We start from the raw sequence: 14,043 nt of genomic DNA, 5'->3' as shown, positions 1-14,043 counted from the left end.
TAAAAAGCACAGTCCCTGTCCTCAAGGAGCTTGTATCTAATGGCAGATAAAGCACCTGTGATAATGTTCTTATTATAATATGCAATAAATGGTTGTCAAGGTAAATGAGCTCATGCTGAAGTTAAGTGCTTCATTGGAAAGGCAGTGTAATGTAATGGTTAATATCATGGGCTACTGGCCAAAGTGCCTGAGCTCCCGTACCAGCTCTGCCAATTTCTAGCTGTGTGACCTTAAGCAAGTTATTCTCACTGTGTCTTCGTTTCATCATCTTTAAAGTGGAGGTCATAATAGTTCCTTCTTCGGAGAGTTGCAGTAAAGATTGAATGAAGTCATGTTTGTAGAATGAATGGGGAGAGTGGAGTCTGGCATATAACAGTGTTGACTGTATTTTCATTCGTATTATTGTTGTACCTTGAGAGGTATGTCCAGGGATTATGTAACCATGTATGAGAGTCCAAGACCAGATTGAGGAGGAGCTTGAGGGAGATCAGAGATGATTTTCTTCAGGAGGAGGTAATACCTAAGAAGGGTCTGAAAGCCTGAGTGAGCCAGACAAGCCATATAAAGGTAGTCCAGCCCAAGAAAATGGGGGAACAGGGGGCATAGTGTGTAAATAATATGAAAGTAATGGAGTGAGGTGCATTCTGAGAATTTTAAGGTAGAAATGATAGGATGATGAGAAATGAGGTGGGGAGGGGCGCCTGGGTGGTTCAGTTGGTTAAGTGTCTAATTCTTGGTTTCGGCTCAGGTCATGATCTTTTGTGGTCATGGGTTTGAGCCCTGTGTACGGCTCTGTACTCAGCATGGAGTCTGTTTCACATTCTCTCTCCCTCTCCTACCCACTCTCTCAAATAAATATATAAAATCTTTAAAAAAAAAAAAAGCAATGAGGTGGGGGAGGCAAACTGAAGCCACGTTGTAAGGGATTTTCTTTGTATGCTGTGATAAGCAGTAGAGATTTTTACCTTGAAGGTGAACTATTGCCTCCAATGGAGATATTGAAGGGTTTTAAGCAGGGACATGATAAAATCATGTTTCCATTTTAGAAAGCTCATTATTGTAGCCCCGATTAGGGTGCCGGAAAGTGGGAGCAGGGAATCCTAAGAGGTGGCTATTAAGCAAAGCCTGAAGGAAATGATGGGGTGTGATCCAAGGTGGGTCAGTAGAAATGCGAAGGAGATAGATGGAATTCCTCTTCTTTTTTTTCTTAAACTGCTAGTGACCCTTCAGGACTTGCTCCCTGGGGAGCCTTTCCTAAAGCCCCCAGGCAAATGTAGCTGATCTGCCATTCACATCCCACCCCTTGAGAACAGAAATGGGGCTTTCTTTACTTTTATAGCTATATTTATCACCGTGAGCTAAGACAGGGTCTTGTAGATGTTAGATACATGTTTGCAGAATAAAATCCTTCAGCGAATGTCGTTTAAGAAGGGTCGAGATGGCATACTATCCAAGGCTAGTATGTTTTCTGATCCTTTTACTTCTTCGATATGCTTAGGCACCCAAAGTCTTATAATAATAGCTGTCCCCAAGCTCCACAGAGCAAAATTTGCTTTGTTTAAATTGTTTAATTTAATTAAAATTAACAAGCCTACCAAGTATGTTGTAACTGAAAGGCACTATGCTTTGGTATATACCGATTGTCATTTTTTTCTCTCTCATAAATACATTAAATATTCTCCATCCAATGTATAGGAAATTATAATATGTTAAATTTACGTTATTTTATTTAAGGAGATAATTAACGTTTTAATTAAAAGTAGAGAGGTCCAAAGTAGATCTATGGTTTATAGCACCAGTTATTTCCCTTATTATTCTTGACAGCAGGAAGCCATCACGCTTGTTAGTACTCCTTCCACCCTATCTTGGATGGATTGATATGATTTCAATTGATTAGGTGCTGTTGAAAAGCTCAGTGTTGTCCTTTGGTCCTGGGCTGAATAGCATTTTTAATAACATGCACATCTACCATTGTGTAAATCATATTCGTGTGCAATCTGACTATATAAGGCTTTTTTTTTTTAACCCACTGGTTGAGAATTTTTTCCCACTGGTTTTTCTTGGCTTTTTCTTTTCATTTTAAGTGAACCCAATTCCAACAATTCATTTACAATGGAAAAGATTCAAAAATCCAACGCTTAACAGAGATCAGCTTTTAAACACTGTTAAATGTTAATAAAATTAGACCTATCTTTTTCTGACACTATGCATTTTTCAGAACATTAGTGTTCACTATGCTATATAGTGTTCTATATTTTCACTATTGTGAACATTCTCAGTCTGAAAAAAGTTACATCGTAATAGATTTCTTGAGCTTACTACAAAGGCTATCACAGTTTTGCATTCACAAAAGTCACAGTAAAAATCTGCTCAACCCAAGAACACTGATAATATATTTGAAACTATAATTAGAATGGGGTTTTCTGATTCAAGAGTTATATATGTAAGCAATCAGGAGTTTGCCAGTAATAATCATCCAGTATCGCATTACCAAGATAAAGCCATATTGAGGCTGTATGTATTACTACAAATAATAAATGGTATTTTCTTAGGCCTTTCAAAAACCAATATAATTTTTCTTCCCTTCTTTCCTAAACCCATTAGATTCTCTTTAGCAGAAAGAAGATTAGTAGAAATTTCCTTTAAATTCAAAAATCTTAAGTTAACAAATTTCCCCAAAATACCGCTGTGTAAATAAAAATTGATATTATGCCTATGATGATGGTGAAAATGGCATGACTTTACCAAAAACTGGCTTCAGATGTATTCATTCTCAAATGCTTAAATCAATGAATAGATGCATGACTGAGAAAAACTTGTATTCAGTCTGTCAGCATTTTTTGAATAGTCATATGTCAGGTTCTGGGGAGCCAAAGAGCTCTAAAGGCATAGTTTATGCCTGAGAAGCTCAGTCTCTGATGGGTAATACTCATTTCTTTTCAGAGGGAAATTCTATGTGAAGTGGTAAGTGCTCCAGTGAAGACACAAACAGTCAGGTTTACTTCTTTACTCAAGAAGTAAAGTGAACAAATTTGTGTTGGGGCATGATCCTGTTTTCCACCTTTTCATGGTGTGTGTGCATATGCGTGTACATGTGTGTGCATGCGCATATAGGCATCTGTGAGTCTGGTATACGTGAAAGTTAGAATGTGTATGAGGCACTCACAAAGTAGAAGTCATTTAATGTGACTACTTAATGTCCACTTAATGTATCTAGAATGATACAGTATCTATCCAAAAATCTGAAATTAATGGTACACACAGTTGAAACAAGAACATAAATACTGAACACAAGATCATGTTTAAAAGCAATAAACAGAAACATTTTCAATGAAGTTGGCAAGAAATTTAAGTGGTAAATTAAGCAGATACGTTTTTGTAGAATTTTAAAACTACTAAGATTTATATTTCCAGGACAACTAAATGTAATTAGAGAAAAAAATAGGAAAAGTAGATAAATTTTCTCTTGGTTTATTTTGCTCACACTTAGTATTTTCAGAAGTCTACAGATCTTTATCAATAATTACTAAATACGTAATTCTTAGGGATATGAAGGGATCAATAATTCCATTTTTAAAGCATCGTGATCAAGTAATAGTAACGAAATACTTAGTACATAGAACATCAGGCCTACCATGAATAATTTTGACACAACCAACATAGAGGAGTCAGAGATGATTCTTACCTCCTTGTTCACACAGCTGCTGGGCTAAAGCATCTTTGAAAATAATCTGGCCCCTGTGTGTTGCCGTAGCCCTGAAAATGAATAGGAAAGGTTAATCTAAATCTTGTAATAAGTTTGGTGACAATTTAATGTATTTTTAAAACTTTTTGAAAAACCTCATTTTTAAATGCTATTGTATAGATATGATCTTTTAAAAAATGAGTGCATTTGAACAGCGATTCAAATGAACAAGGGCTTAGACCAAGGCCCCTGGGTTGAGAATTATCTTCTGGCTTTCCTTTGTAAAGATATTGTAACATTTGTGGGCTTATTCTGAAAACAGTAGATGTGAGCAAATCCTGCATAGAAGAAAAAGTATGGAAAGGATGCTTATTAAAATTTCTTCCTTGGAAGACTGATATAAAATGTCTTGTGAAGCAATAATGATATTAGCACTGGAGAAAGATGCTCCGAATATACTTTTTTTCTGAAATCAACAGTCACCATAACACATAGAGAGTTTAGACAGAGAATTACATTTTTTCAAAAGTATTTTTTTAAAAAATAGGGCTATTCAGAGCTTTCATAATTACAAAATCTGTCATAATAAAATACACCTTTTCTCCCTACAGGGTCTAAGTCACCATTTGAAATAGATATGCATCGTTTACCTCCCCTAATCAGAGCTGTGCACATTCACTGGTGAAAAAATAGCACCCTTGCAGCAGATGTGTTATTCAGTGGCTATAATAGAAACCGCTTTTATTAAAGGAAGACTTATTTATGCCTCATATTTGAGGTACGTTTCCTTAAAAAGAACTTTTCTGGCACAAAATGTATTGTTTGAACAAATTTAAAACAGAAAATCATGGCTCTTGAAGAAAATTAATTTTAGAAAATAAGCCATATGCAAATCTTTTTAATAACTAAAAAGTATTAAAATTAAATCTCAACTTTAGTTCTCCCCAAACCACCTGAGGACAAAAAATAATGTGATTCAGGCATCATTTACTAAAGATGGATTATGTATAAGGCACTGTGCTAGGTCACCAGAGGGCAAAGTTTGGCTTCTGCATTTCCCCCTCTGTTTGTATATCTCTCGGTCAACATTTTATCCTTTGTGGGGCCCACAGGACCTCGTGGCTCCCAACATTCTCCACTTCGGTCTCTATGTGGATGTACCTTCCTCCTCTATGCTGCAGACCTTTCCCATCTCTACTCCCCGTTGAACTGTCACTATCATTAGTGTCAGATGCCAGGACCCAACTCTCTAAACATAATCTGACAAACTAAGCCACGCTTAAGTGTTAATGGGCGACACTGCTCCAAGCTAACATATTTCAGCAGTGAGATGGGAAATGTGACACTTTAACACATCCACATCCACACACATACACAATGGCACAATAGTGAGAGCTTTAAATGGTGGAAGGGAGACAGAATTGGAGAAAAAAGTCACTGGGCAGCATTCATCTCACACTGCCTGTGATGTTTGTAAGGTAATCTGCCCTTGTTGTTGCATAATCATTACCAAAATTACTGATAAACAGACATTACCACACTATTTGTTCACATATGTTTATAGGTTTTCCTTTGCTTTTAGCAAGCTGAAAATGAGGAGGACTAAACATAGGGCCAATCCAAGCCATAACCATGGCCTATGGACTCACTCATCAATTACAGGTGTTATGCCCAGAAGGGACATGGGAACGTGATTTACCTAAATACATTTCATTGTCAAATCTCAATCAAGTCGAGAGCTTCTGAGTTCACACACACCTCTAGCAGGAACACAGCAGTCATAAATGGAAAATTTTAATTTGACATGTGCTTTGGAAGGAACATATTTTCTGAAATCACTAACCACCAAGAAAAGTCCCACAACGTACAGTGTTTAATTGTTCACTGTAGTTGTCTTCTGATTGTGAGTGTAGAACATCCCCACTGTAATATTTCTCACTGGTCCACAAACTTAGTTATCATCTTGCCAGTGTATGCTCCCATGAACACAATGGGGCCAAAGTATCTAGATAAAACTCAGGCAACAGAGGTTTTGCCTTTTCCCCGGAGAGCAGCGATTCTGAAATAGCCTGGTCACTGCACAGCACCTTGTGAATAGTCCACATTGCTTTCTCCATTACTCGGTTTCCTCAGATTTAGTACTTGTTGCTTTCATTCATGTTCTTATTTCTGCTACTTTGGTTCGATGAGGGACTAGGGAATAATTGAAACTGAAGGCTCTTTTATCATCTAGTCAAAATTTCTTCAGCAGTGGTAACTCATTCTTCAAATAAATATATGAAATCTCAGTATATTCCTCTCTTCCTAGCTTTTGAAGTCCTTGGGTTCCCTCCTGCTCATACAGCATGCTCCTCACCACCCATTCCCCAAAACTTCCCCGCACACTTCTCAGGAACTCTCAGGGTCTTAAAGTGGCAGAGTTTGAAAACTACTGAACTAATTCTAGCTCTTTACAGTGCATGGATCAGGGAACTGAAGCCAGTGAGAACATGCTGAAGGGTACACAGCCTGTTAGTGGCAGATAGGACCTGATTCAAGGTCTTGATTTCAGGCGGTGGATTCTTTCCAAGTTTTCAAAATGTGTTCCACAGTGGTGCCTTGGGGTCTCTGTGGGAGTCCAGGGGAGGGTCAGCAGGCACCCCCACTTCAAACCAGACCACCTGTACTTTATGTGTTCTAAAGTATTTAATGTTTGAAGAAAGGGCTCAGCAATTAGAAACTGGCTTGAGAAGCACATCATATGCCCAATGTTATTATCTGAAGTCCACTGCTTGGGAAAAGTTGAAGTAGTAATAATAATAATGTGACTGGTATATATTTATATATATAAACCATTTATGTATGCTTTTATACATGTGTATATACAGACATATACATATATACTTATATATACATTTAAATACACACACATATATGTATATATAAACACACACACATATACCATGTTTATATACACATATCATTGTTATTATTATTATTATAACACCTGTTAAGAAATGAAATCTACCCTTTGCTAGGTACTATTGTAAGGGCTCTAAATAAATTAGCTCCATTAATCCTGACAACAACTCTACAAAGGCAGATACTATTATTCCCATTTTTCTGGGACACAGAATTATTATGTGATTTGCCTAATGTCACATGACTGATTAAACTCAGGCAGTCTGAGTGTTGGGTCCTTGCTTTTAACCATCACATTAAATTGTCATTGATCTGGTTCAAAGATTTGAAGGTAGCTTTCACTCTCTCTTGCTTTCAGGGCCTGATCTTTAAACTCATGTGGCCTATGGCTTGTGCTCTCTACTCCAACCCTTTAGCCCATAGCTAAGCCCTTTTATTTAATCTCCTTTTGGACAAACTTCTTTTCTGTTTCCAGCTGGAAATTTGGCCACTTGGCCAGCACCTCCATGGGATTTGCCTTTAAAGACAGCATTTCTCTATTTTTTTAAACTTTAATTCCAGTATAGTTAAGATACAGTGTTATATTGGTTTCAGGTGTAAAACTTAGCATTTCTCTTGATCGCCTCTCCCACAGTACTCTGTGAGTCCCTTGGCTTCTAATCAGCTCATGTTTCCTCCAACAGCCCCCACCACCCCTCATCCACACCACTGCCCAAACCCTGGAGGGATAGGACACAAACACATGTTGAAGATAATTATCACGTGCATCACTTTCTTTACAGACCCTTAAACCCCTTAGATAACATCTTAATATAAAGATTCCCAACCCTCTGGTAGATATATGGTTAATCATTTTAAGGGCCTGCAAATTCACATCTTATCTTGGGGAGAAGAAAGAACAGAACCAGGTGACCAGCAAGAACGCAAGTTCCTCTGCTTTGTACCATGAGATGTTGGCTCCACACTCTCAGGGTGCAGCTGATGTCAATAATGGCAAGCCTACTTTGAACATACTTAGAACTAGGAAATAATTCATGGGTCTACCTACAGAATTATAGCAGTCATTTTTAAAATCTAAGAATATATGTATTTACATAATGACAAATAAATATAAATATATCTAAATATCATATATAAACATAAATTTATACATTTAAACATAAAAATGTATTTATATATTATATATACTCAGAAATTGCTAAAAGCACAGTAACTCTCAGAGTCTAGAGACTCAAAAATTGTCCTCCAATTTTTAATCTACACTATATTTTTCTTTTCTTATAAAAATAAACAGCTATGGTAGATGGTGACAGGCCTTATTCATTCTCAGAATTATTTTAGTGTAATTTACAGCTTTCCTTTGGGGGCACACCTATCAAATTTGTAGTGCTAATAACTATATTGGCACAACTTCCACTTAATTTTCCCTAAGGAGCAGTAATTTTTCAGAAGAGGTCAGAAAAATCCTCATTGTTCCCTGTTCTGAGGGGGAGACCAAATTTCTCAAACAAGTTTCTAGTAAGTACTTATTACCTTCTTGGGAGATACAGATATTTCTAGAGCAAGTTTGCCAACAAGAATCCCTATTAAATAAGTAATTTAAAAATTCCTTTGGGCTGTTATAATCTATAATTTAAAAGCTCTATAGAGGCACCTGGGTGGCTCAGTTGGTTAAGCAACTGCCTTCGGCTCAGGTCACGATCCTGGAGTCCCAGGATCGAGTCCAGCATTGGGCTCCCTGCTCAGCAGGGAGTCTGCTTCTCCCTCTGACTCTCCCCCCAACTCATGTCCTCTCTCTCTCTCCCTCTCATTCTCTCCCTCACAAATAAATAAATAAAATCTTAAAAAACTAAAAAATTAAAAAAAATAAAAGCTCTATATATTCTATCAAATGAAGAAAGTGCATTTTGATTGCCATATTCAGAGCTCGAAAGAGCCATTGTTATGAATTTAAAGAACACGCCAGATTCTAATTTTAAGTGAAGTCCTAGAGCAGCTGTGTGCTCCAGCCATTTAAGAATTAGTGTATATCCAGAGGAGGCATGATGTTGAGGCTCAGTGTCTAGAATCAGGAAGACCAGCGTTTAAACACAGTACGCTGCCACTTACAAGCTAGCTGAGTTTGCCCAACTTCTTTGATCACTCTAGGATTCAGATTACCTACATGAAGATAGGGCTAATAATAATTATTATTATTTAAATATATTAATATTCACTCTTCAGGTGCTTACAGTCTCTCTACCTAAACAGATTTAAAGCTTCTGGAATAGTAGGAGTAGTTAATTAAAACGAAAATATCCCCCATATAGCACATGTCATAATGACTTCAACATTTGAAGGAATCAAAACTATACTTTCCAGTTCACAATTCATTTCCAATGTGCAATATTGCCATCCAGTTTCCAAAAATGGAATAAAACAGGGGCTTAATATAGTTGTTACAATGCCTACTGAAGTGTACTGTTTCTTTATTTCATTTTGCTCACAAATTACTTAAAGAATCATTTTAAACCTAGGGCAACCCAGTAGCAGGTTTCTTTTCCCACCATTTTCTCCTGCTTTACCAATGAGTTCTAATATGTTACTGTGCCTTGTCCATTCACAGTTGGAAGGTCATTCATTAAGCAGCATCTGATGTTAACCACCCACCAGGAAATGTTACTAAATATGTGGAACACAGGAAAGGAGAGAGGTGATCTGAATTTGGTAAATTTGACATTCAAAGGAATCAGTTCACTTGAAAAGATTCTTGCCCCCTTTCATCAGCAAATTACTGTACTTATTAGGTTGCGGCCACAGCTTGACCCTTATTAAAACAAGAAAAAAGTCCCAAATTCTTTAAAACATATAAAAAGGAGTAATGAATAACTTTAGGGAGAAATTTTTTTATATTAAACTCTCAAACTATGGCAAGGCCATTGCAAAATGGTAAAAGTTTGTGAATGTTTTCATAATGCTTTTGCTTTTTAAAGTTTTACTGCTCTCTTTTTTATTTTTTATCATTTTTAAGATTTATTTATTTATTTATTTATTTTATTTATTTTAGAGAGAGAGAGAGCACATGTGTGAGAGTGGGGGAAGGGGCAGAGGGAGAGAATCTTCAAGCAGACTCCCTGCTGAGTGCAGAGCCAGACACAGGGCTCAATCCCACAACCCATCAGATCATGACCTGAGCTGAAACCAAGAGTCAGATGCTTAACTGACTGAGCCACCCGTGTGCCCCTGCTCTCTTTTTTATAATTACATCTTTTATTCCTAAACCGTACCATTTTTTCTGACTATCAAATGTATAAATATTTCCTTCCCTTTAAAACAAGTTTCAGCATTAATGTTACTATCCAGTAATCACAAGGTCTATGTGTTCTTAAAGACCACCAAACTCTTAACTATCAAATTTATTAACTATTAACTCTCAAATTTACCCTTCTTCTCCATCTCCACAGCCACTATTTTAATTCAAGATTTAATAATTTGTCATCTGGTAAACTGCGATACTCTCTTGATTGGAATACCCTTCCAGATTGACCCCCATGCCAATCCAACTTTCACATTGTGCCAATTTTCTGGCTAAAATTGCTTGAAATCCTTCTGTGGCTCTCTATCACTTAAAGGATTCTGTCAAATTTCTTAGAATGGCCTAAAAGGTTCTTCAGGATCTGGTCCCTACTCACATGTCCAGCCTCATCTCTCACCACACCCTGCAACTGAGTAGTTGAGTAGTTCTCACAGGTTCCAGAATGCATGACTTCTCTCATGGCCCCAAGATTCCTCATGTTCTGTCCCTTGTGCATGGAAGTCTCTTGACAAAACTTTTATTCTTTCTCTAAAATTTATCCAAGAATCAGTCAGCCAGCTATCTTTCCCTGGATGAAACTGACTCCAGAGGAAAAGGAGCTAATGTCACCCCAGCCTGCAACTTGCAGACCCCATGGGGCCCTGAGTGAGCTGTTCTTCCAAGCTCCCTGTAGCTTGGAGCTTATGCTGGTCCTTCCAGAGCCTAGGGAAGCCGCTTGTACCTTCATGGCCTTCACAATGCCTCCTCAGCTACCTGGTGTGTGAGACAATGCAGCCTGGGAAGCAAGAACAACAGCCTAAGGCAAGGATGGAATGTACTCCTTGTCCCTGTCTAAGCCTGTGGCTGGCATGCAGCCTCTTCCCCCAGTGTCCCATTCTAGACACGTCCAGAAGGTTTGCCACGACAGACATCACTAATCAAGCACAGCATTCTTTGTAATGGAACCCAGACACAGCCTATCTCCCTACCCACAACCCTAGGCTCTAAGCAGCCCCTGTGTTTATTCAGAGTTAGTACATAACATGTAGCCTGCTTAGCATTTCTGGCCTGAGGACACCTCAGGGGTGATGGGACCTGGGCAGAGCCCCAGCACAGACAGTGCAGTCAAAGGGGAGGACTCAGTCCTGGTGCTGGAAAGCCATGAGCTCTTCGAGGACCTACATGTACCTACCTGATGAAAATCAAACTGCATATATTATTGGGAAGAAGTCTCTATTGACCTAAGTAGTGAAAGAATAACAAGGTCAAAAGAGAAAAACTGAGTGTTGGGTTTGGGGCTGTCCCATGTGAACAAAATAAAGCAAAAAATAGTTATTAAAGAGAAGTCTGAGTGTCTTAAAAGAAAAAGGATGCTTTTATCTCTTTAAGGAGAGAGGTTGTTGGCCTATAGTTAGATTTCTGGGATGAATTACAAGCACAGATATAGAAGCACAAAATACTCTTCCAGAAAATTTAGCAGAAAGCATTGAAAAGAAAGTTCATTGTTTATAACAGGAGTTTAATCTCCATTAAAAAGTGAGCAAGGCATCACTGAAAAAGATGCCATGAATGATCTTCCTTACCCAATTCAAAGACTTTCAGAGGTCTTTGGCATATTGAATCAGTAGTGGGAATTTTCCAAAGGATAACTACAACTTGGAATTCAATTTGAAAGTCCGTGAGAAAAAAAAGACAAGACAGGAAAGCAAGGAAAAGAAAAAAAGAAAAATGAAAAAAGTGTGCGTTTACAAGAAAAAAGCCATTTTCTGTACTATTATTAGATCCAGCCCACGCAGAAAAAATTTCTCCCAAAAGGGTATTTATAATATAGATTTTACACCTTTGTGTTTATACATAGTAGTTTTTAAAGTATGCATTTGTGTTCTATTGCCATAATTAATTTTGATATTTTAGTGTGTGAAAAGCGATTTCAGGAATGGAAACCCAACTAATAACTTATGAATCTGACTGAAGATAGTTTGACTTGAGACCAGGCCCAAAACCTCCATTTGCTCTTTTCTGAAATGGATAATTTTTCCACAACAATTTTATGTTTGCAATTTCTGGGAGTGTCTTCCTATACATGTCAAAAGAAATTCACCAGCTTCCCAGAAGAGATGTGGGTCATGATGTGTGATCACACTGCGTGCATATGTGGAAATTTGGCAATGCATAGATGGTCTACACTCATCTGGCCATCAAGCTGAAGGTGAAGTGGGGGTCAGAAAACATGATCCAGACACACAGCAATGGTAGCACCAAGGACAGGAAGCTGCTGCTGAAGGCCCAGCAGATACTGTAGGACAATAAGACCAAGATTGACATCATCTGCATGCAGCTCCACCAGGCACTATAGGCAGGCTAGCTGGAGAGCCAGACAGCCCCAGATGAGGCCCAAGGGAGTCCAGACCTGGGGGCCATGGAGCTGCACATTCATGCACTGAGACACCACTGCCAAGTGGAACATGCAGCGGCCAAGGGTACCAAGAATCACTGGTGATACTGTATGCATTCAGTCAAATGTAGCTGGAACTCCGATTCTCACTTAGTGTTTTCAATAATTGCTATGTGATACTGCATTGCAATAAAGAATAATCGTTTTGGTGAAAAAGCACTTATAGAAGTAGACTATATAACGCAAACATTTATGACTGGCAGAGTTTTTATCTTTCTTCACTTTGTAGATCAACAACAAAGTGGATCTAGGGAGAGAAGACACCTCTAAGCAGATAAAAACATGTTTTGTTTTGTCAATGCGCAAAAGGATTGCTCTCATTAACTATTAACAGAAGCAGAAATGCCAAATTTCTCAGGAGTGATCAGAGAATTTTAGAATAAGGGAAGACTGATTGGACTGATTCATATATCAAGAAGGATTATACCCAGGCGCCAAACATCTGTCAAAAGCTCCCAACTCACATGCGAGGTTTCTAAAACTGAAAGGAGGAGTGCTATATGCCATGATAAAGGACTTTTTATTGTCTAATTTCTAAATAGCTTCATATGAGCTTTATCAGCAACTTGCCTGGTTTAGAAAACCACAAGTAATAGATCCTTGATTATAAACAACAAAAAACATGTACAATTTTTGTTATTAAAATGATCATGTTATCTCTGCCTCCTAAATAATTCAACAAGCCCTTAAGGATTATGAATCTGATGAGGTGCTAAGATACTAGCCTGCTCTAGCCTGCTCACAGTCTGGCCCTGTTGACAGAGGAAGGGTGCTCAGCAAATATTTTTTTAGTTAATTTGAACTGTGTCTTCCTACTAGGCTATATGTACCCTAGACATAGGGATTTTTATCTATTTTTTTTCCTATATTGGTACTCAGTGCTTGACATACAGTAGCCTTACAGTAAATGTTTGTGGAATATGTGATTAGTCTGTGTTATGCTTATTATATAATGTTAAATGCTTTAATAACTAATTGGTAAATTCTCACATAAGAAACACATAAGAAAAAGATGATTAGGTGGTAATAATAAATGGTCACAATAAACATTATTATAGGCAAGATTTAGCTCAGAAATCAAATCAGGTAACAGTAAGAATAATAAAAGTAATAACCTAATGCATTTGCTTGACCACTGCAAAATGTTTTCACCATTTAACATCTTCCAGAGTTTTCTTAAACCACTCGTATCCCAGAAATGCCTTCCAAAACTTCACAATAAAAAGAGTTTTCATATCACCTTTTTAAAATTTTTTATTGTTATGTTAATCACCATACATTACATCATTAGTTTTTGATGTGGTGTTCCATGATTCATTGTTTGTGCATAATACCCAGTGCTCCACGCAGAACATGCCCTCTTTAATACCCATCACCAGGCTAACCCATCCCCCCACCGCCCTCCCCTCTAGAACCCTCAGTTTGTTTCTCAGAGTCCATCGTCTCTCATGGTTCATCTCCCCCTCTGATTTACTCCGCTTCATTCTTCTCCTCCTGCTATCTTCTTTTTTTTTTTTCTTAACATATATTGGATTATTTGTTTCAGAGGTACAGATCTGTGATTCAATAGTCTTGCACAATTCACAGCGCTCACCATAGCACATACCCTCCCCAATGTCTATCACCCAGCCACCCCATCCCTCCCACACCCCCACCACTCCAGCAACCCTCAGTTTGTTTCCTGAGACTAAGAATTCCTCGTATCAGTGAGGTCATATGATACATGTC

The 14,043-nt window shown here is 37.9% G+C and overlaps 1 protein-coding gene across 5 annotated transcripts in view; it reads right to left on the bottom strand.

Moving 5' to 3' along the window:
* RELN (reelin) overlaps positions 1-14,043 on the bottom strand; it is a 494,784-nt gene that overhangs the window by 281,842 nt on the left and 198,899 nt on the right. For all 5 annotated transcript variants that reach the window (XM_028118604.2, XM_028118612.2, XM_088018691.1 and 2 more), the window contains exon 4: positions 3,686-3,756. In XM_028118604.2, the coding sequence (XP_027974405.2) occupies positions 3,686-3,756 (71 nt within the window). The remainder of the gene's footprint in view (positions 1-3,685; positions 3,757-14,043) is intronic.

The sequence above is a fragment of the Eumetopias jubatus genome, unplaced genomic scaffold, assembly GCF_037043125.1.
Source record: "Eumetopias jubatus isolate StellerSeaLion01/CBP00866 unplaced genomic scaffold, mEumJub1_p1.0 scaffold_14, whole genome shotgun sequence".
NCBI classification, from domain to species: domain Eukaryota; kingdom Metazoa; phylum Chordata; class Mammalia; order Carnivora; family Otariidae; genus Eumetopias; species Eumetopias jubatus.
Note: the sequence above shows the minus strand (reverse complement) of the source record. Positions and strands in the feature narration are given on the sequence as shown.